Below are 24,519 nucleotides of genomic sequence, written 5' to 3' on the forward strand. Positions count from 1 at the left end.
ACATAGATCGAGGAAATGTTCAAGTTACGCAAGGCCCTGAATCCTCACATAACAGAAGAGGTCAAAGTTGGTCATCGTGTAAGACGCAACACCGCGGACGTATACCAGTCCCTCATCGGAATGGAGAGTCTAGAGTTCAAGAGTGACGTCCTTAAGCACTTCCCCATCTTTGAAGCACTGAATGCTCGGCGTTACACACCGAAGTTCGGCCGCCTGGCCAATGTAACTAACGTCGGCTGTGTTGACGTGTTCTCAACTCCATGCGACCTGGCGTCAGTGATTCGCCAAGTGGTGCGCGAAGAGCTTCATTGACGTGAGGCGGGTTCCCTCACGACTTCTCGGGTTTGAGAGCAATGTTCTTCCGCCGACTTTTGTGAGACATCCATCACCGCCACCTTCGTAGATGCCTACGACTTCGCGCCGCGTCCAACAGGGCCAAACGCTACCATGAACGCGCATTCCAGTTACCAGTTCTACGGCAATTACTAACGGAGACCGCCTGCAGTTTCTTAAGAGTGGAACGGCTCTGCCAGTTATTCTTCTGACCATTTCAGTGCACCCAGTAAGCGCCCCATCTCCCTCCCATGTGGCATTCGCGGACACGTTATCTGATTTTGTCCTCATCACCGTCGCACGTCACCACTGTCCTATGAGTGACCGCCTGCTCGTTATTGGCGTAGCAATGGGCGCATTGACGGGACACGTTGGGCTTGTGATCGACTCTGACAGTGGGCGAACCACCAAGTGAATTACCGTGGCGAATCACCAGCTTTTGTGCGCAGCTTGACGCCGGCGCCTTCGGGCCAGCGCAGATCTCTATCTCCGCGACTACGTCTCACGTCACCGCCGCTGGGAAACTAGGCTGCGTGGCCAAGGGAGGAAAGCTCGTCAGTCATCCTCAGCTACAAGCGCCTATGCCTCCTCCAGTCACCATGGGTCATCATAATATTCGTGTTTTAGTTTAGAATGTTGCTACTTTGGCCTTATTGGACACAGTAGTGAGTGTCACCGTTATGAGACCGAATTTAAAAATGCGACTAGGAAGTAAAGTGATGTTTCCATGGGCTAACGTTAATACATTTCATGCTGTGAGTGGAGATTTAATTTAAACGTCTTGTTGGTGTGTACACCGTGAACGTTCATTTTTCCAGTAACGTGTATCAAAGTGAATTCGCAGTGCTTGCTAAATCTGCACCCAGCGTATTTCTTGACCTCGATTTCCTACATCAGTGCGGTGCCACTGTTAACAGCCGTACCGTCGAGCTTTTCGTAGTGTCTCCTCTTGCCAGCCCAGCTGCTGCCTTTTCACATGCTGTCGCTTTCATTGAAGATGTCGTCTTACCGGCATGTTCCTTACCCAGTGTTCGAGTTGCTGCTTGCGGTGTTGTCGTCCCTTAAATTTGATTGTATTGTTGACTTTGTGCCTTCGAGCGTTATGAAGAAAAGTGTACTCGTACCTTGATGTGTCCTCTCTGTGGCCTGCGGGAAAACGACACTGTGGAAGTCAAATTTATCCTGGGAGGCTGTAGTGCTATCCTGCGCTATGCGACTTGCCTCTTTTGAAGCGGATGCTAGTCTCAACACAGACGCTTTACCTGATGACACGTCGCACGAAGTCCCAGCGCACGGGGCAGGCCCCGGTGTCCCTGAAGACTCGTTGTCGTTTCTAAAAATGATCAACAAGCCACTGTCTCTAGAGAAAAGTTAAACGCTGGTCAGCGTTTAACGTTTAAGGCTGGCGGGGATGGCCCTCGCAATTCGATGTCCCAGTGGTATTTCGCAGGACCAGAGTTTTATGTGTGATACGTCGCTCTTAGATTGTTCGAAGCGGCGAGATTCCTTGATGATAACGTCAGTTGTGGAAACTTTGCCGAAAACCAGCAAGTTGAAGACCTCGTCTGCGATACCCTTTAATATGTGGGCCACTTTGCCACTTCCGCACATCTTACCGTAAGCTTTGTGTGAAAAAGCTAAAACGTCTTGTATGTATGAGACGTAAGGCGTTATGACAACAAGCCCGATGTAGCGGCCACTACGCAGCTCCGTGATGAGGACGAGGATCGCGAACCTACACCAAAATGTTACGCGCGTAGAGACACAAACAACGGAACTAATTGCTATATATATATAAGAGCAAAACAGCCACAAACCAAGATGTTAAAACGGAAATAGTTTCCGAAATATTCACTCACGAATATTGCCGGAGTCATGTTTGAGTACACGTTCTGCTTGCTTTTGCTAGTTTGAGAATGACAGGATGTAACCCGAACCTTGGGTTTGCGAGTTTACTTGAATCCTGCGCTTGTGTTGAACGGCTGGAAGCCGTCCCGAGGAATATTAATTTCCGAGGACCACAAAAGCAAGCGGATAGTAGGACTACTTATATGCCGGCTCGCATCACTGATATAACAGCAGGGTCACCTGCTACGCTTTCTAATTCTTTCTATCAAGGGTAGCAGGGACGAAGTATTAACCTCGGAGAAGAACGTTGGAACGTACCGTTTCTTTAGGATTCGGGAACACTGCGCAAAACAACACATGGACTAGTGAGCTTTGCCAGGTTAGGCTTCCACATTGGCGACGCAAGCATGGGCAGCTGGCGACTTTTGATAGAGACTGACAACGATGCGAGTGCAGGAGTAAAAGTTTTCTTCTCTGCTTGTACCGATAAAACTATCTGCATGGCACTTCAATGATAAAGTTTCTTTCAGTAATGCGGCGAACAGAAGGTCGATACCATGGCATGGTGAGGTCGCCTAGGGGCAAAATTTTTGCCTCCGCTCGTTTTTATTCAGAACATTACACACTTAGCTTCCGGCAAGCATGAGGCTATCTCCACGGAGTATCACAAAGTGACTCACCATAGGGTCCCCAATCCTGCGGATTGCTTGTATCTCCTTGGGCGAGATGACGTCGTAGAATTGGACGATGTAGGGGTCTAGGCTCATGATCTCCATTTTGACCGGGCCTATTCGGTAGTACGGGTGCGGAACGCTCAGGTAACAGCGCAGGTCCTTCTCTTCTGTAGCATTCTGCGCACAGGGTCGGGGTGACGTGTATACAATACACAATCAGTACAATCTCTGTTGCATGCATTTATGGAACGCAAGCAGTTAGTGATCGACGGGCTCTGGCTGTAAGTAGGCTGTGGAATTTCGCTTATCATGGTTCGATAGCATACGACAAGACACCTTTTTTAAAATTTACGCATGGTAATCATTTGCATGTCAACAGAAACTCTAGTGAAGGCTACGAAATGTGATCAGATAGGCAACGACATTTCTCAAACGACCTTTGTAAGGGCAAGGTCAGGTCTGCCCCGTCTAATCCTATAATATGAATCTGCTACATAAGACACAGAGCAACACTCGTCATGCGTGGTCCTATGCTCGTCGTCTCTTGCGCTTTTTTCTTTTTGCACGACAATGAACGGACTTTGATGGCCATTCCTGGTGCAGCGCATAAATAGTGTGCTGGGCCAAGAGACATAAGTCTACCAGGAAACCAAGACTGGAGCCTTTGTTTCTTTGGCAATCATATATAGTATTTCTCCCTCTCCCTCTACAATGAACGGACTCGTAATTCGATCCCTTGGCTCTCAATAACTATAGTAGGCTTTAGCATAGTTGGTTGCAGTAAATTGAGAAGAATATTTCGCGTGGCTTTGTTCACTATCGTGGTCTCCCATTCCTGGTAAACCTATTTACAACACGTTATTTCATATTCGCTAAAAAAAACGTTCGTAAAAGCCGAAACGAGACAGACGGCTCCCATTAGTAATGGAGACGAAGTACGTATTGTTGGGCTCGGCTTAACTTTACCAACTCCAGCCTAGCGATGAACACATCGGCGCACAACCAGCGGTTCCACAACGACACTTGTGTTCGTTTGAGCAGCAATTTATTGGAACGTTGGCTACACGGCTAAGGTCTCCTTTGTTCAGCCGGCGCTGATAATCACTAAAAGTTAGCCACATTAATTGCTTGATCTTCATTATCGCTAGGAAGGTTACTCAGCGAAGCTAATGAAGGAAAGATATGGTGAACGGAGAGCGCTAGACAGTCAAAATGTTGTTTTCAGTGTCAGCAACACCAACATTTACTGGTTGAGCAGGAGTGCTCAGAGTTGCTCGAGAGGTACTCTAAAGAGGGCATGCGCACCGGTGTCTGTATGCATACAGAATTGCAGTATAGGCTCATCTGCATGGCGTTAACCGAAGCCGGCACAAGGTCCTGGCACTCTCGATACACCGAGGAGGGCTACTGCTCACACTGGGGAGTGGCTATAATTTATTCCCCACCATTAAATGTACCCTAAAAACCACGAAGCGTTGAAACAGACGGCATCCAGAAGCACAGATTTGTATTCGCATACATTACTGTATTTAAACTGTGCATTTGAGTTGTTGTATAAGAGACTGTTGTCGACATAGGTGCTTCGAAAGAATAGAATTTGCCTCGAACTCTGCACCACTGCAGTTGCCATGAAAAACGTTACGGACAACCGGAGACGCTATTGAGAAACATTTGCTACCATTGTACAAGTCCGACCGAACATTTTTAAAAGTGCACTCCCATATTTTGAGCAATTGTCGTCCCTAGTTCTTTTCTCTACGTTTCTAGTTTAGTCATTTACGTGTCCATAACACATTGCCGCTTGCTAAAGTGCGTTTATTCCGAAGAAACCTTTTCCAGCCTTCCCTATTCGCTGGTCGGAATTGCTTAATGTCGTTTTACTTTGCGGATTGATGACACAGCTCCGTTCGGAGTGCGTTCAATGGGGAAATGACACGGGGGTGATCACACTGGAAGAAAAACGCAGCAAAGATGAATGCTGATGAAACCATGAAAACAATTATGCGGATCTCACGCACTTTGAAAATCAATGTAAGCGAAACTTTATGTGCTGTTTGCTTTTATTGACGATAATTAGCGCTTATGTTCACGGCGAATGTTTAATTTCTTCCACGTTTAGTCCAATACGAGCATGGTGAGTTGATGTTAAGCGTTACCTTGGGTGCACCACTGCTGTTTTCTGCGTAGTGCACAGAACACACAGGGAGAGGTATTTGCTTGAGGCGTTGCTGTGGGCCATACTTCATAACTTCTGAGAGGGTTGAGCATTGTCATTGCTTCACATGGCTCATCGCGTCAGGGCTGAAGTATTAAACTTTTATGGAATTACGGAGCCGTACTGTCCAAAACAACAATGACTTATGAGGCACGCCTTAGTGGCGGGCTCTGAATAAATTCGATACCGTGGTGTTCTTTACGTGTCCCTAAATCTAAGCGGACGAGCGTTTTCTTATTTTGCCCCCGTCGAAATGGTGCTGCAGCCGTCGTTATCAAATCCGTGACCTCAAGACACACCATGTCCGCAAATCTATCGCGGCGGGCGCAGGAATGTTGATTTGAGGTGGGACCGCTTCCGTAGTGTCACCTGGACCCTACGGTGCCGTCTAATTAATGCGGCTCTGCTTCTGCATGCCCTGCGCAAGTTGTAGGCTTGACATATTTGCATGCTGTTTATTTTTCAGAATTAACAAATGCGTTCTCTACCGTACTTTGAACTTAAACTTATGGAGTTTTCCCGCAGCTGATGTCGTGCATATCTGTAGTAGTCGGATTTCCTTGCCGTCTCACGTTACAAACTCCCCTGCCTCCCCCCCCCCTCTCCGACTCACTCCTTGTATGGGAACTGCTAGTGAAAAGTGGCAAGGCTGTTATTCACTCGTTCCGCCGCTGCATCGGTTCCACCCATTCTCTACCCCTTCTCCCATTCTGTCGAGTTTTCCTCTGGACTTGCACATTGGCAGAAAGGTAAGCGCTGCAGTTTTAGGGATGCTTGTGTGGGGAGTCATGGACAATTATAGCCTTTCTTATTGGCTGGCACGAATTCTTTAATTATGTTTACATTTCGAATTGATTACACAACTCCGCCCGGAGTGAGTTCACTGAGGCAGTGACACATTGCTGATCACACTGAAAGAAAGACACCAAAAACGCAATAACAAGGAAATCACGAAAAAAAGAAAAATACGCACGCAACAAGAAAGTTTTTAAGCGACTCACCCGGAGTTTTTCTCCGCGGCAGAGATCGTTGAACGCCTCCAGGTATCCTTCGGCGAACGGCATTTCAACGCTAGGAACCTTCGGCAGGACTGCAACGTAAGGTTGTTAATTGCTGAAATGCATGGGCGCCGAAACCGAAGCAACAGGAACGGAATAAGTTCAAAGCACAACAAGACAATTTATTGGGATCGCGTAACACTCATGTTCCGTTTTCTTTTCGCGATTTACCGTGCTTCTTATTTTTTCCTTCAAATAGTCACTCGCTAAATCGCTGTTTATTACTTTGCACTGCACTCTACTATAATCGATCTGTTGGGAGCCACAATTATTTTTCGTAGTTTAGTATTGCCCGTAGGTGACATATGTTACTTAGGACCATTTTGTTACACAATTTTGATGGTTTTTCTTAGCCCCACAAAACTTTTAGGGGGTTAGGATGCTTGCCCATTGCTTCATAATAGGGCTGACGTCTCTATATAATGTGTTCTAAACCGCATGTTCTGGCTTGTGCATACGACATATATTGTTATTTTCGTAACTCTCCTATGTGATAACTTCTATCACTGTTCCTCCCTGTACCTTCCGCTACGCGGCATCGTGACGTGAGAGCCTTCGAATTCATATCTTATTACACAAATAAGAAATATTTCTACACTTAATGCACCGCACTCACTGCTGTGAATAAATTAATGAGTTGATTTGTCAATGAGTGACACTATGAATAGGGCGGATATTGTACGAGCCTCCTCTTTGAAGTAGGGCGGCACTGAAGTTGTCATCATTCTAGTGCTTATTTCCTTTTTCTTTTTAAACTAGACGAAATAAAGAATAACATCTACCGTAAATTCCATAGCGAATTCCCCCGGCGTTTGCGCCACCAGTCATCTAGGCTGCAGGGATCACGTGCCGCTTGAAAAAGTACCGTTGCTTATACAAGCGATCTTGCATTAGGTGCTGCACGTGGCAACGGGATTTTGGCACAGAAATCAGCGAGGATGGTTATCGAAGCGATGGGTTCTATTAGATGCTGCTATCTTTAACTGCCAGGTATGGATGCGGAATGTCAAGTGAAGGAATGTTCTGCCCTGCGCTGCCCACCTAAATTAGCGCATCGTGTCAGAATCGCTGCGCTAAACCGGCGCGAGAAAGGTATAAGTCGCTGGGTACGTGTTTTTTTAATGTGCTGTTTCTATACTTTAAATGTCGAACCATATTCTTGGTGAATGTAGACCAGTTGTTTTCTCCTGCCTGTTAGGCGACTGTTATCGTGGGCCTGTCCCAGATGAAGTGCAGTATAACGCAGTGTTTCGAACTGTGACTTGAAACTTTATTTGCAGCTCACAGCTGTAGGTCAGTGTAGGGGACCAGGCCTCTCCTGATCCTCGGCGACTTTAACGCCCCTCACACTACGTGGGGCTATAAGTTCCAGTCCAAGAGAGGAAAAGCATTGGCCAAAGCAATTGAGGAACACGAGATGGCCCTCCTGAACGAGCCGGACGTAAGCACCAGAAGAGGCAACAGTTCCGCGAGGGACACCACGCCAGACCTGTCGTGGTTATCGGGTACGCTAGACGTCTTTTGGAGAAGCGAAGAAATGGACCTGGGGTCTGACCACAGCGTGATCGCCATCACGATCTGAGGCTCCCGATATCGGGCTCTGCTGAGGACGGCGCGGATCACGGATTGGGACAAGATAAGAAAGTTTACACAAGAACAAGAAGAGGCGTCCAAGGAAGAATCGGGACAAGCTGAAACACAAAGGATATACACCGAATGGGCGAGGGACCAGAAGAAGGCCCTCGATAAGTTTACCCACGAAATTGTAACCACGTCGCAGACACCGTAAGTGGACGCCAGACTGACCCACATGTGGGCGGCCCGACACTCGTTAACGCGGCGGTGGAAACGTCAGAGGCACAACTGAAAGCTGGCCAAGCGCATAGCAGTGTTGAACAAACAGATCGCCGAACACGCGGCCAAACTATGCAAGGAAAGTTGGCTGAAGATCTGCGACGGCGTGCAGGGCAAGCTCTCGACGTGGAAGACGTGGTGTCTCTTGAGGCATCTGATCGACCCGCTGAGTAGCAAAACTGCGACCAATCGCAACCTCACCAAAGTATTGAACACGTACAAGGGAGACGGCCGTAGGCTCCTGGAAGACCTGAAGGCCAAGTACCTAAAGACAGAGAAGGGCCAGTACCCGGTGCCCGAGAAGTACGAAGGACCTGACAACAAAGAACTGGACCGGCCGTTTACCACGATGGAACTGTGGACAGCGATAGATGACAGTAACAAGAGAAGTGCACCCGGCAGGGACGCCATAACTTACAAATTACTCAATAACAGGAGCGGTACAGCGGCCCGAAGCCTCCTACAGCACATCAACGAAGCATGGGAGAGCTCACACTTGCCGAAGGAATGGAAGGACGCCGAAGTCCACCTCATTCCAAAGCCCGGCAAGGCACTCACGATATACAATATGCGGCCCATCTCCCTCACGTCCTGCGTGGGGAAGGTGATGGAGCGCATGGTCCTTCGCCGGCTGCAGAAGCACCTCGAAGAAACAGATCAGATGCCGGGGATGATTTACGGCTTCAGGCAACATCTCAGCACCCAAGACGTGATGATCCAACTCCGCGAACTGGTCGTCAAGCCGGCAACGAGGCACGTGCCGCGCGGGATACTCGCCCTCGACCTGAAGGGAGCGTTTGCCAACGTGTCCCACGCGAGCGTGTTGCAGAATATGAACAAGACCAGGTGTGGCCGAAAGACTTTCGGCTACATAAAAGATTTTCTGTCAGACCGGACGGTAGCAATCAGGATAGGGGATGAGAAGTCGGACCCTGTCGAGCTCGGCGATAGGGGCACCCCTCAGGGATCGGTCTTGTCGCCCCTGCTCTTCAATCTAGCCCTCCTGCCCCTGCCCGATCTACTCAAGCAAATCGAAGGCGTGGACTACGCGTTCTATGCCGACAATATTACGGTGTGGACAGCTCGAGCCGGATCCGATGCCTGGATGGAGGAAGTCTTGCAGCGGGCGGCAACGTCCGTGCACGAGTACGCAAAGTCGTGCGGAATGAGCTGCGCTCCCAAAAAATCAGTGCTGATCATGATCCAACCGGGAAAATCCAAGAAGGAGCTGCCGCCGAACGTGATTATCACCATCACCGGAACGACTATCAAGCGAACACAGCAGATTAGGATTCTCGGCCTTCTACTTCGGAGCGACAGGAAGGCACACGCCGTCATCACAAAGATGAAGACTACAACCGAACAGATACTTGGTATGATTCGGAGGGTATCTAACAGAAACCGAGGCCTTAAAGAGGACGATGCCATGCGCCTGGTACGCGTGTTCGTCGTGTCGCGGGTTACCTACTCCGCCCCGTATCTCCAGCTGACGAAGGCGAACAGGGACACCCTAAACACGATGCTTCGTAAAGCAACGAAGCAAGCACTGGGCATGCCCATATACTCGCCCACGCAAAGACTGCTGCAGATGGGCACCCACAACACGGTGGAGGAGCTCATCGAAGCCCACCTCTCTAATCAGAGAATCCGGCTCAGTCACACAGAACACAGACGAGCCGTTCTACGCAAGATAGGATGGCACATCGAGCCAGTACCCATCATGACAGCCCTTCCGGAGGACTGGAAGACGACCATTCAGACCAAACCCCTTCCCCGGAACATGACGCCGGGCAAGGACGACGAGAGGCGCACCGCGCGAGCCAAAGCCATAGCCCGGAAGCTGGAAGAGAACCCCACGGTCCTCTACGCGGACGCGTCGCTCCGAAAACACAGTGACCGTGCAGCGGTGGTGGTTACGTCAAAAGACAGACTGATCGTCAGCGCGTCCCTGAAGGCAACAGACCCCGCAGTTGCCGAAGAATCGGCCTTGGCCCTCGCACTCGCACAGCCGAGCGTGGACACCGTAGTCACTGACTCAAAGACAGCCTACAGAAGCTTCCGCACGGGAATAATCTCCTCCGCGGCCCGAGCCATTTTATCCAAGCGAAAGCCTCCGGGAAGAGCCATGGAGCTCTGTGTGGGTCCCGGCTCACTCGCAGGTAGCAGGCAACACCATCGCCTACTACCATGCCCGAGAAATGTCAATCCGGGCCCAGCACGAGCCGGAAGAGCTACTGCACCCGGTTACCAGCTTTCGGGACATTACCCGGATGTACCGAGAGGACAGGTGCAGACTGCCAGAACCACACCCCAAACTCACCAGGCCTCAACAGACGATCCTGCGTCGAGCGCAGGCGAGATCGCTTGCGCATCCCGTACTGATGAACCGCATTTACCTTGCGGAATACGATATGCTCTGTCATTTTTGCAGAAGATAAAAGGGCGCCCTGCCGCACGTCTGGGCAGAGTGCACAGAACACAAGACCCCCCCCCTCCTCCCCTTCTAACCAACAGCCCCCATCCCCAACCCCTTGAGCGATGGGAGACCTTGTTATCCAGCCCCGCCCTACCTATCCAGCTCGCACTGACGGACAGGGGCCAGGAGCTGCTGGGAACGTATGGGTCCCGTAACTAGGGAACCACCCCGTCTGGTGCCTGCGTGCACCACCGATTTATTTCGGGCCCAGTAAATGTTGCTTCATCATCAGGGCATGGTAGGGCGCCGACGAAGCAAGGTCATAGAGAAACATGCCTGCATAAAGAGCGGACACTCGCACCGTTGCGCGGCCAAGCAAGTAATGGTCTGACCACCCGCCAGGCGGCGTAGCGATTTGCACTTGCACTTTACGTCAAAGGTAGGCAGCTTATCATACGTCTACGAGGTTACGTCCGCTCATCCCGTTTCCAAAGAGTCGTCGATGCCATGCCGGTCATGTGCCTATGGTTACGACCACTCGACAACGCTTTTCCACGCGTCGCCTCAGTCTTGCGGTAAGGTGTTTCCTTTTCTCAGCAAAGGTCAATTAGCCGTTTCTTGCGTTAAGAACATTGTTAGCAAGGCGGTTGTTATGCTGGGTGAGTATATTTATCACGTGTAGCATAGAACCTCAGTAGTGGCACCCGTCTACCGTGCAGCCACCCGTTTGTTTTTGCATCTACCTTTTCCGGATGAGCATTTGCAATACTTCTATCGCTCCATTTTCCGAAAGTCACTCGCAAGGCCTTTAGCTTAAAGCACAGAACTTGCTATATGTTGCTAATACACACTATCACACACACGTTTCAGTTGGCGCGGCTCGAGCATTGTTATGCGCATTTGGGACCGTGTTGTGAATTATGTTTACCCCACGGGAAATGCACGCCCGTGGCCCGGTTCGCAATGACACTTTTATTTGACGCGTTGCTTGTCGTGGTTAAAACGTTCTTCTCGTAATTTGTGGCTTTATCAAGTATGTGATGCAGTATCATTTCTGGCCGATTGCCTCTGGAAACCTGAAGGAAAATAAGCTTTTCTCTATGGAACCACTGCTTGCTATTGTGTAACTGAGAAAAAACGGCTCAGGAACGGCAGAAGAATTGCACTAAAGAGATCTCTGACCGCATTACCTTTCCGCTCTACACGAGCTCATTCAGCCTTGCTTGTTCTTTGAGAAGCTTGGAGGCGTTTCCAGTAAAATGTTCGCGATCCGCGAGTTCATTACGTCGATTGATACGGTAGGCTTAAAAATGGAATATTGAAGCTCTTTCGATCCACTAGAGACGACGTATTGAACATTTTTTGGAGCTAAAGGTAAACCAGAATCGCAAGCACAGTTATCGAAAGCAAAACCAAAACGGAGTTAAACCACGCGCCTAAATTCTCGCGAGACAAATTCAGCGGTCTGACCAGCCGTGTGGTGTGCTGGCGGCTGTGCAGTGACTCGGCTGCAAGACCCTACGGGAGCGCCCGCAATTTACCGATATGTTTCTCTATGGCAACGTGCAATCCCTTATGGCTTGACTCGTCCACTCTCGCATGGTAGGCCTACCGTCCCTGCGTTCTTCTATAAGTGCGCATGCTGACTTCAGCAGGGATGCGCATTGAGCTTGCCTCGTCCTAACCGGGGCCTTCACCAGTCTAACAACGAGTGATGTCGCCATTGAAGACACGGTCGAAACCACAATAAATGAACCAATGCACGTTGAGTATCTCAACTGGTGTGCACTGCTCGGAGAATTAAACGCAATTCTCGGAGCGCATGGCTGCTGGCGCGTTTCGCGCCATCTATGGGCGACGAGGACATCGAACGGATGCATTATGGTATACGGTAAAAAAGAGAGACTGCATTTGGCCGCCCAGCGATTACCCAGCGTTCCCCGGTGGCGCAATGAGCGTCAGCAGCCACACGGTCCAGGTATCACGTTTGAATATCTGAGCAATATACGTATATTTAATTGTACATACTATAAGAATGTGAAATTGAAAAATTGTACCAAATCATCATCTCTAACAATGAAATGGCACATAAACTTTCAAGCTTCCGAAACTGCACCTTACGTTTAGTTTAAGAATCTTTTATTACTTCTTTTCTTATTTACAGACACTGCAATATCGCCAATAGGCATTACCAGAGTTTCGTGAGTGCCCTTCTCTACTGCCAAACAACGATGCTTCGCATTACGGTACACCACGACTTCTATACTTAGACGGCGTTGGTCCGTCTTCAGTCAAAATAATGATCTTCCATTCAAACTGCTGCGTGTCCAGCGAAAGGCGTGTCCACCAATCACTACAGCTTCTAAGGCGTCCAGAATTGCATGATGACCCACATTGTCGTATACGCACCTGAAACATCACAGTATAAGACCGCTGTGATTCGTTTCAGATGTTTCTGGTGCTGTACATATTACATATCGTGTATCGTCTGTGGCTAGGTGTTACATTTACGAACTCGTATGCCTTTCTTATTGGAATGTCCAAGAGCCCCTCGTGCGATACATGCAACAGCGATAAGACGCTCGAACACATTATCTGTGTCTGCCTGCCATATAGCGCCCAGAGACAAGTGATGTGCAGAGTACTGGACCAGCTGGGCAATCGTCCACCATCAGAACTAAAAGCTTTAGGTCAGTGAGGCCAAAGACCATCCGCGCTGAAGGCCTTACTCGCGTTATTTAAGTTCCTGCGGTCTACAGCGCTTACGACAAACTTTAAGAACGCCGCCTCCTACGGCTCTATAGTCTACGCGGATTGTTCGTGCTCGTGTCTCTATCTCCGTATCTCCCCCTTCCACTCTTTCTCTTTTTATCCTTCTTAACCCTTCCCCCGTCCAGGGTAGCGAACTGGAACTGCCTCTGGTTAACCTCGCTGCCTTTCTATGCATCCTTCTCTCTCTCTCATTACGTAACACTCAACTAGAGTTGCGGCACTCAATTTTTTTTTTTTTGCTGAGCACAATCTTATAATATGTGTCATTCATTTTGTGTAAAAAGTACAACGGAGGTCGGACCTAATATACACAGAGGGCGTTAACAGAGTTAAGAATGCAGAGTTCAGTTGTTCGAGACTTTTCATGTTTGCATTTCAGCCCGCGTCACGTGCAGGCTACTTTTCGATGATAGAAACTACCGTGCGCATAGATATGTTTTGCCACATTGTAATGCAAGTGGGAGACGAAGGGGTGGTGGGAGGAGGACGTATGGAGGCGATAAGAACCTCTTCGGAAGAGCGCCGACAGAAGCATTAAAATCTGAGGTGTTACCGTGGTATGGCGGTTAGTTGGCGTTAGCAGGCAGCGTTAATATTAAAAAGCAAATTTCTTTCGCTTCCCTGAACGAGTGCGCCTGTGCCCTTATTCACATTCTGAGCTCATAGATTGCTTAAAAGACAGATTTTTGTCATATAAGTAGGAATGCGTGCCGACTTCTGTATTTCTGTTGTTCTGTTTCTTTAATATCGCATTCAGGTAGAAAGATATGTCAGCTATTTTCTCCCTCTCTCTCTTCCTTCTACAGCAGTATGATTATATATATATATATATATATATATATATATATATATATATATATATATATAATGAGGAATGTTACAATAAAGATAAGTTTGCTGCCGGTGGAGAGTTCAATAACTATACGACCGTGTTCGCCAATTTAATCTCATTCAGTTCCGGATCGAACGCCTTTCGGACGACTAAACTGGAAAGCGAAAACCAGTACAGAGCTCCGTCAGTGAGAAGTGTTGCAATTGCTCCTTTCCAAACGATAAAACGATCACGTAATGGTGCCACTTACCTATGCTGGACAGCTCTTCTTCCTGTGGACGCTGTTGTTCCTTCATTAGGACAAAAGGGAACATGTCAGACTCATGGCAAGGTTTAGATAATTACACTGCGAGCAGTTTTGCGCGTCAACAAACGAGACCTATACACTGGAACGTTTCCGCGTGGCCTTCAAGTCATTTCATAAACACATTGCGCAGATTTTTCATGCGATTCTCAACGACTTTTGTACAGCGATGCTGTATACATTTCTTATGCATGTACGGAAAAGGCAAGAAGTAATTAGACCGCATACAGACCGCCTTAGAGGAGGTAATTTCGTATGGGACTACGTGTTAAAAAAAATATACGAAGTTCTGGGCTGAGTGACCTACATAATGTTTAGTCTTGATCGTGCATATGCTGCTGCTTTAAGTGACGACGACGTATTCTGTCTACTCTGTTGCAAACACGGAAACCGCTGGGACCGAGATACGTTGACTACCTTCTTAATTCGTGCATAACCGCGACCATTTCTTTCTTATAACACGTGACCTGAACAGAAGAAAGTTCACCGTGCTGTTGGTTAGTTCTCACATGCTCGGAGGCGGAAGCAATTAAAAAAATGAAAATGCTAGTCATGGCGGAGAAAAATGTGGCTAGGTGTTTACATACTACAATAGGGAGTTTTAGATTTTGCTTACGCCAATGGCGTTCGGGTACCCAGAGAGACCTTTGCGTATGCAAAGCACAACGTCCGGTTTGCGTCCTTTTATAATCATTCGGGATTCTTTTGTATATCTTCCTGCTTTCCTTTTATGCCCAGTGGTTGGCTTCCATTAACTCTGCTTGCTCAAAATCTAAAACGACCTGATAGAATAAGTGGCAAAAATATTTAGACCATAAACATTTAACTAAAGTGACAACTCATCGGGAATTAACAGCCTTGCTTCTTTGGTTTCACATGAAATGTTTCCCTCTATTTCATATTGCGCCCATGAAATGAGAAACTTCTAAAATAAGGCGTGTTGCTTTGTCATCCAACTAGAGGTCTGTTTCACCCGCAGTGGCGGCTTAGCAGCTTTAGTGTTGCGCTGTTAAGCAAGAGGTCGCTGGATCCAATCCTGGCCGTGGCGGCCGCAATTCGATGGCAGCAAAATGAAAAAGCGCCCGTATCCCGTACCTTGGGGGCACATTAAATAAGACCAGGTGGTCCAAATTAATTCGCAGTCCCCCAATACTGCGTGCTTCATAATCAAAGCCTGGTTTTGGCGCGTAAAACCTGAAATTTCAGGCTCTGTTTCAGCGTTGCGGAGGTGATGAAAGGTTAGTTGGATCAAGAGCGATCTAAATGAACGCAGCTAGGGCTGGCGAACAGGCTATCCCTGTGACAGAACGGTGAAACATGTTTGCTACAGCAGTTTAACAAGGTAATCAAAGTTGAAACACATGCCACGAAAGTTTAGCTACAACTCGCATTACCTAGACAAGCGGCTACGGATAGTAGAAAAACATGTCAAACAAACTTTTTTATCAGACACACGCGTCACGCATCATCTAAGATAGTAAACGTTTATTTATTTATTTATTTGCAAGATTCCTACGGCGTTGAAGGGGCCCTGAATGACTTTTTATCGACGTAGAGAAAGACATTTGAACTGAGAATGACCTTTTTCTGAAATCCTTTGCCGCAAAAATACTTTAAGACGTTCAGCAGGTGCGGAATTGTTGGCAGTCAAACACGGCCTCCGCTGTGCTCCCGTTCCTTCTTGAATGCCTTGTACTGCGAAGGCTACGTCGCAGTGGGGCATGTCCACAACGCTCCGCCTTCTAAATGTCACCGTGGCGCGCTGTTCAAAATTCATTTTGGATGCTAACGTAGACGCCACGACTTCCGCCTTTGGTGCCCACGACGCGTTAAACTTAAGCCAAACGCGGTTGTCCTCAGCGAGCCGCAGTGAGCTTAGCCAGTCGACTGGTGGCGGCACCCCGCGGCGGCCGCGGTATCTACGCCATGTGGCCGACCGCAGCTTGAAGTCAGCTATCGGTCGATAGCAGCCGTCTAAGGGAATGACGAAATAGTGCGTCCGATGACGAAATAGTTGCCTTTACAAGGGAGTGAGGAGAGGGCCCTCTGTTGAAAAGAGAGCGTTTGAGAGAAAGGTGACTTCGCGATCCGCTTGCGAGCTCCAGGCACCGCGTACGACAGCAAAACTTGGCTGAGATTTTCACAGCAGCGTACCCTACCCGCGGAGTACCTTATTTCACCGAGCCCAAGAGGTGGTACAGGGTCCCTTTAAACAAATGTTCTAGACATTTTCCAGTCTTAAACAAATGCATATGCGCAATAAGGTCTCAAGAGAGAAGAAGACAATGTGAACAAAGGAATCCAGTCATAAGGTTCGTAGCGCTCTCTAACGCGTGATAAGGATCAGTTGTGACGTAGCAGAACCCGACGTGATAAGATAAATAAGAAAGTATGTCACTTGTCCGTTGCGTGGTGATTACATCAATACTCCAAGGTTAACAAAAGCGTCCACAACCCTGCCATAAACGGTGTCGGTGGCTCAAAATGCATCTCCATATTAGCCAAATGTTTACACATTCCACACTTTCTCTTGCATTTAATCTTCTCGTGCCATATAGGTTGCACTAAGGGAAACATATTTCCAGAAATGTCCAATCTGTGTTTTATGAATGCCCTCAAACATCGACTCTTGGCCGAATCTTTTGCTACTGTTACTGCGTGTAACTTATAATATCATACACATAATTTTAAATAACAGGACCATCTTAATCTCGTTCTACACAGCTTGCACCGACCAAGTCGAACGTATTTCTACAAAACAAAAATTAATAGACCGGAACGAACAATGAAAGTAAAACGATATCATGGGTGTCCTTCTGGGAGCACTGTCCTTCACGAGCAAATAATAAATGCTTTAACTACGACAACAGTCTGATGGGAAACGGCGTCATTTATAAAAAACAAAGCTTTTCGTCGCGAACTACCCTTTCTGTTGAGCGCGTTTCTAGAGTCTTTCGTGGGCCGATCCCGGAGACTTCACGGGCAAAATAGACCCGAAAATAGACCTGCTATCGGTGGTACCAGTGGTACCGATTGTAGAGGTACTCGTGATAAGCGGTACGTTCTCGCATATTTTTGCTCTCTTGACAGCTAGTGTTTTGAGACGCAGTCGTTGAAACGCTTCGCCTCTGATGAAAGGGGCCCAATTCTCAACGCCAACTCACTCACGAACACTTTGCATTTTATCGACTTCAACAGCACGCTGTAGCGTGTTCCAACATAGCTTACTTGGTTTGTGTTTATCCCTAAATTTATGATTGCTTAATTTTGCCCCATGTTGCTTCCCGAGATAGTGGCGTCTCTTGAGAATGCGAGCACAGTCACGTGTTGAGCGGGGCCTACCTTCTCGACACTGCTGGCGAGGTAATCATGCACCGTCTTTGGCGTGATGGAGGGCTGCTTCTCGAGGCTCAGTCTTGCGAGTGCCTCTTCGAACCACTTGATGGCGTCCTCGAAGTCAGACTTGCTGTACAGCAGCTGGCCGAAGTACACACAGTCTCTCGCTGAGCATCGGGAGTAAAAAGGGGAAGGCAACGCTTTGGCAAACCGAACCTGCGCGTACACTGTTGAACCACGTTTATTGCGTCAACATGCATTGATACTACCCACTCGTCTCATTTGCTGTTGTGCATCGACCTCACATCTCCACATCCTTCCCCTTTAAAACAACATTCTGTAAAAAAGCGCAATTTTTAAACATTCGCTGGGAAAGTATATTCTGGTCAACAGAAAAATATCAGAGAGATGCTGGTGAGCTTGAAGCTAGTCGACCCTGTAACCCTGTTTGGCTGCCTATGATGAAGCGTATAAAAATGCAGAGTTGCGTACTCTGGTTTTATTTCCCCTTCTAAGTTCTCTTACTTTCTTTATAGCTTGCGTAGGATTATTCCATGAAGCATAGCTAATCAGGCTCAGTCCTAGATATTTTCTTTGCATTTGCTATGCATGTCCTCTCTCCAATGGGGCACAAAAGGAATCTAAACTGTGCTGTCAAAACAGTTCAAAATTCAATGTACACAAAAGTTACCAAAAATATCCTGTATAATAGAGCTCTGTTAGCTCGGGCACATCTCCAATTAGGAGTTTTGTAACTCAACGACAACATTTCATATCTGAAAAATGATTTACCTATATTGAAGAACAAAATGAGGGAAAACGACCTCATCCACCTCAATTGGGACGCAGAAACTAGTTAGCGATACCAAGAGGCTAATTTATGGCACACGTACCTGTCAACTGCGCCATCGCCTTGTGTCCCATGATGACTCCTTTCGTCATGTCGGTGTGGTTGAGATGGTACGTCTTCTGGAGGAGGATGAGCGCCTCTCCGGCGTCCAGCAGGTCGCTCGGGCGAGGAAACGTGTCGTTCGACTCCATCATCAGTTTCTCGATCTCTACCATTTGAGAGCGACGACACGCGACAAATCAAGCACGCGAACTGTGTCACTTCTTTCAGTTCGGCAAAGCGGACATGCTTCGGGAAAATTGTGGAAAAGGACGAATAACACAGGCACACCACCAGCGTCCTTGAGTCATGAGTCATTATGCTGAACTGTTCAAAAATGCGTCGAAGTTGCATGATGGTTTTTTGAGACACAACGCATTATATTCAAAGAAAATTACGGGGTTTTACATACCAAAACCACTTTCTGATTGTGAGGCACGCCGTAGTGGAGGACTCCAGAAATTTTGACCACCTGGGGATCTTTAACGTGCACCTAAATCTAAGTACACGGGTGTTTTCGCATTTCGCCCCCATCGAAACGCGGCCGCCGTGGCCGGGATTCGGTCCCGCGCCCTCGTGCTCAGCAGCCCAACACCATAGCCACTGAGCAACCACGGCGGGTATTCTATTCAAAGAAAGTTTAGGTAAAAAAACGACACTTTGTGCACATTCTCTTGTTTCAATAATTAAGGAGTAATTAAATATAAGCTTATTGTACAGCCAGACATGCGGCGTTATATTAAATAGAAATAATTCAGTGACTGGTGCAGTCTGTATGCACATCTTGCGCATGCATTGGCTGCAGGCATTACAAAAAAGGTGAAAAAATATTCTTTTGTCATTTCTGACGGAGCTGGGAGAGTCGAACCTCTCGTCATCTGTAGTAGTGTCTTCAGCACAGTGGTCGTGTGTAGCACTAATGAAGGCATTGAAGCTAAGCCGATCCAAATCCAGTACCTGGAGGATTCAATATGCCGGAATCTGAAGTTCTGTTCTTTTGTTCTTTTTTTCTTGCCACGTTTGGGAAGAAATGACACAGTTCACCCATGATTACGATACTTCCAAATTCGAAATAGGAGCGCAGCTCTATACGTTTTTTTCATTTCGGGATATACTGACTAGCGCGGACAATCTTCCTCGCTCGGCGCGTTGGAAACGGAGTGATGTGTGGCACGGCTGCTTCGCTAATCGGGAGATCGAGAGATGCAGCAAGCTTACTAGACTAAATCTAGTAACGTTGAGATGCAGCGCGTGGGCGACACGTGGGCGTGATACACAGCAGCCCCCGCAAACAGACCTCCGCTCATTCAGCGCTTTGTTTTTATAGATGCCATCAGTGCCGTCATCGGCGAAAAGACGACGAGCGCTACTCTGGCGCCATCTTGTAGCCGTCGTCTCCGCGGAGCCGGCCTTGCAAGGCACTACGCTTTTCTTCTCGTGCTTTCGTCATACCCTCCTCCCCCCCCTTTCCGCCGAATGGTACCGCTGCAGCCTTCTCCGCTTTCCTCCTCGCGCTCTTTTCGCTATCGCCGTCTTTGAGCGCCCGCTGCGCTCCAGGTTCGCTCTTTCATCTTTCGCTGTGCTCGTTCGCTCGGTTACGTCGGAGGACGCCGACACTCGCCGCTGGAACGGGAACCTAGGAGGTGCGCTCTAGAACACGTCGTGTAGACGTACGTATACGCCACAGCTGAATGGGGCTACCGTTAAAGAAAGGTGTACTTACGGTTTAACATACAATGTGTGCTCTCAGGGCTTACGCCTTCTCGCACTCCCTTCTACCACCGCCATCTCGAGCTCTTCCTCCCTGGAGTTTTGTACAGCTTAGTGATTCCAGTCCAATAGATAACGTCACCCGACAAAAGCTCACGCGGCGTCGTCGCTTTGTGACCGAATTATAGCTCAACGCGCCCCCCTGTCACTTGGCTCCATCTTGATTTACGTTGATGCAAGCATCCAGCGCTGTGAAACGACCACTGCACTTTATTGCCCTTGCGCACCTGCCCTGAATAAGACGTCCCGGTTTCAAATCCAAAAGCCTCCTTCCTCCTTTTGTGCTGTGCTCCTTGATGTGCGAGAAGCGCTGTGCTCTGTGGCCGCCTTTCCCATGGTCCCCACGGCCCGCATCGTCATCCGCACTGATTCCCTCCAGGTGACGCAGCTCCTGCGACGCGTCAGCCGCAGATCCATCTTCTGGCGGTACGCATCCCGCAGCAAATATCTATCGAGTAGATCCCACGCGACCTTCTGAGCTTGCAAAGCCGTGCGGAGACTGCGACCCGTCTAGCTCCCTCTCCATCGTCACTGCCTCGGCTCCATTATCTAGATGTTGCCACCCTCCTTTTAAAAAGAATGGAGTACCTCCGCCGCCGCACACGTGCTCTCACACCTCCATGTGTGGTAGCCCTCCTCCGCGGTCTTACCCGTGCAGAGGAGGTTGCGCTTCGGATGATCCGCGTCGGGGTTGCCCTCACTCCTGCCATGACTCGGAAGTGGCCGCAGTTTCGGCAGCTTTATCCCCGCCCTGGGTGTCCAGCCTGCAAGTCGCGCAATGCTGAAGCCGACATCCACCACCTGCTGTGGGTTTGCCTTTCATTGAAACCGACGAGGCTCCGGCACCTCGTAGTAGCGTGACTTTCGCCGCATAAACCTAGCCATTTCATTGCTCGGACGCAGGGGCCACATTATCGATCCCTCCCGGACTTTATTAAATCCGCAAATCTTTTTTCATTCATTTAATAATCCTTATTCGCCCTCATCGCATAGCGCCGTATGACCTCAGGCATTAACCCTCGCAATAACGCTGGATAAGAACTGGGTTACACTGACTAGACGCTGGTTTCACTGCTATGACGCTGGGACGCACTCGTTTTTGTTGCACATGCGCTGGTTCTCACCGCAGTTCGGTGACTCGCACTGGAAACTGCGCTGGTTGTGTTCGTGCCGCACTAGTTCCAGTACGCAAGGAGGATAGGCGCTGCTGAATATTAAATGGTTTATAGAATTTCAACGCTTGACACTAGTTTCTTGTCCTAAATAACGCTATATCTTGGGGTCATAAAAGTAGGTTTCGTGTCGCAGCTTGAAATAAAGATGCATGAGCGGCCCTGTTTATGCCCGCCATGCTTATTTAACACTAAATAAGCATCACTTTAGTTTTTTGCCCTCTCACTTTTTACAATGCGGATCGGTAAATTCTTGAACGAGACCACGCAAACGCAGAGGACGCCTCATGTTGTAGTAGTTTACCCGTAACCTATGACTGGGAGTTGTCGCAGCGTTGTGCAGTCGACACGAAAACCAGAAGTCGTTCATCGGACCCCGAGTTTGAAGCCTACCGCTGATTGATATTATCCTACCGATAACTACGCTAAGGTGATTTGTGCGCTTCCACTATATATATAAACAGGTCGATCCTGTTCTAAGCATGGGCGGGTTCCGTGTAGCATATTCCTTTGCAGCGTGTATGTAGCTATGTTGTCACGCATCTGACACAGCTGCGGGCTTGACTCGAGGGCTTGACACATGACTATGAGCTTGATACGCGACTACGAGCTTGACATACCGCTGCTTGCTGTGCAAGACATTTGAGACTATATAGATGATTTTTTTTTCACGGGCGCCACCATATTGCGTAGCCAGTGGCGCCATCTATGGGCAGTAGGCATGACGATATTGGCATGCGCTCTTTGTTCATTCGTTCATTCATCCATTCAAATAAAGTTGAGTGTCCTGCGATTTGGTGGGGTGGGCCTAGACCCCGCCTAGGTTTCGGCAAAGGGTTGTTGGCCATTGGCGGCTTCCTCGGCTCGCTGGACGGCCCACAGTTGGTGCTGCAGATCCGTGCACTCTGTTGTATGGGAGTTATTCTCGGCGGCAGTTTCTGGTGGTTATTTTCCGCTCGCGCTCTTTTTCATATGACGTGGCGTCTTCTACGTAGGAAACAGTTCTGTGAGACGTAATGAAGTGTTTTAAGCACGCATGGCCGTAGCTGCTGCTGGCGTTCAGGCGAACGGATGACCCAGCGCGATGTGTGGGCGCCGTGTTTGAGCCTGCAATTACCCTCGGTGTGTGTGTGTGTGTGTGTGTGTGTGTGTGTGAGAGAGAGAGAGCGAGAGAGAGAGAGAAGGGGTTTGTTTGCGTTTTCGCTTGGCACAATTATGTTTTATCGTATGGCAGGATTACAATCCGAGAGCTATCTCCTCTGTAGGTTTCGTGTAAGTCATAGTTTACAATTTTGTCATGTATTTTACCTTCAGAAATTCAATTTGTTCAGTAAATTTCTTGCGTTACATGAAAAACCTCGTTATGACATCTTCCAAAAATCTTTTTGCCGATTGACGTGCGACACTAGATGCGGAGGCGGGACGCCTGATTTTTGTGACACCGGCTCCGTAACGCTATGATATTAATAAATCGAATACTCACCCATCCAGTCGGGCACCCTGAAGTGGTGCACTACCTCATTCCAGTCGACCGACAGGCATTTTGTGGTGCTGTACGCGTCGACACGGCTGTCCTTGCGGGTGTTGTACTCATGTTCGGTTGAAGAGGGTGTCAGCTTCCGGTCTTTGAACGCCTTCGTCTCATAGTATTCGTTCAGAAAGCTGCAGTGGATGGAGAGTAGTGTAGTAGACTAATATCTATAGATTCGGCAAATCATATTTTACGAAACTTTCGGTTTAACAAAGTGCCGTTCGAAATACACCGACAGACACTCGTAGAGCATAATTGCATGAACAAATCGAATCACCGGTGTGAACTCAACGTCAGCCTTGTTTGAGAACGTTTCTGAATAGGAAACAAGGGTTAACGAAATCGATTGCAGTACACGCGTTGTGTTCAAAATACCTTGAAATGAATCCAAACTGAGCGCGGATATTCGAGCCAATGCCAGTGGCCACGGCACAGGCGCTGTCCTTGCGCAACAGCAGCATGGCGTACACCGCACATGCTAGCCTACGGAAGCTGCATTTTCTTGCCGTCAGAGCAATATGACTCCACCACACCACTCGAGTCGTCTGGGCTTTCGCAAAATTCCGAGCGTACCTTTATGAGAGAGTCTTCTCGGTTATTACAGACCACCATACACTTTGCTGGCTTTCCTTACACAAGGAGCTCCCTAGTCTCCTTGGTCGTTAGGAAATATGATTGCAAGAGTACAGATATTATGTGTTTTACAAATCTGGACGGCTTCACCATGTCGCCGATACCCAATCGATCGCCCTGATACACTAGAAGTGAACCTGAAGCCTTCGTTATTTCCATGGCAGGCTTCGTTCACATATCTGCCGAACAGCGCCGCGACTCATCTTTCCGGCCTATTATAAATGGTCTCAACTCTCCACACCCTGACCCTTCCCTAGTGATGTTTGTGCTTGGAAATGACGCCTTACACTACTGCAACAGCCGTGATGACGGCACAGATCTCTTGCGTGCTGTTCCAGGGCATCTTCGCTCTGCTGTTTTGAGTCACCTTCACGACGCACCGATCGTCGGCCACTGAGGCGTATCACGCACAAATGATCGCTTCCGTCGGCACTAGTGTTGCGCTGGTCTCTGCCCTTCGGCACGACAGTATACGTCACGGCTTGTGAAATCTGCCAGCGGCCCAATATGCCTGCTACACTGCCTCCTGGCAGTCTTCAGCCGCTTCGCATCCCTGATGAACCATTTTTCCGAGTGGGACTCGATCTCCTGTGAACCACTGGGAATAGATCTGTTGCAGTCGCTATTGACTACGCACGCTGTACGCTGTGACACGAGCACTTCCCACCAGCTGTGCTATAGATGTAGCCGATTTCATTCTTCACAATGTCCTCTTGCGCCAGGTTGCTCCTCAGCCGTTAATCATAGACCACGGCAGCTGCTTCCTGTCTAAAGCAGTCGATGACACTCGTCGTTCCCTCTCGACCAACCACAAGTTCACCACTCCATACCATGCACAGACAAACGGCTCCACTTAACGCCTCAACCGTGCCGTCACAGATA

General features: G+C 48.5%; 1 protein-coding gene across 2 annotated transcripts in view; it reads right to left on the reverse strand.

Moving 5' to 3' along the window:
• The window catches only part of LOC142557145 (prolyl 4-hydroxylase subunit alpha-2-like), a 117,216-nt gene that overhangs the window by 83,393 nt on the left and 9,304 nt on the right, over positions 1-24,519 (reverse strand). For both annotated transcript variants that reach the window (XM_075668796.1, XM_075668795.1), the window contains exons 2-7: positions 22,957-23,135; positions 18,536-18,700; positions 17,649-17,809; positions 14,253-14,292; positions 6,072-6,160; positions 2,862-3,032 (exon numbers count right to left, since the gene is read on the reverse strand). In XM_075668796.1, the coding sequence (XP_075524911.1) occupies positions 2,862-3,032; positions 6,072-6,160; positions 14,253-14,292; positions 17,649-17,809; positions 18,536-18,700; positions 22,957-23,135 (805 nt within the window). The remainder of the gene's footprint in view (positions 1-2,861; positions 3,033-6,071; positions 6,161-14,252; positions 14,293-17,648; positions 17,810-18,535; positions 18,701-22,956; positions 23,136-24,519) is intronic.

This window comes from Dermacentor variabilis, chromosome 9 (genome assembly GCF_050947875.1).
Source record: "Dermacentor variabilis isolate Ectoservices chromosome 9, ASM5094787v1, whole genome shotgun sequence".
NCBI classification, from domain to species: Eukaryota; Metazoa; Arthropoda; class Arachnida; order Ixodida; family Ixodidae; genus Dermacentor; species Dermacentor variabilis.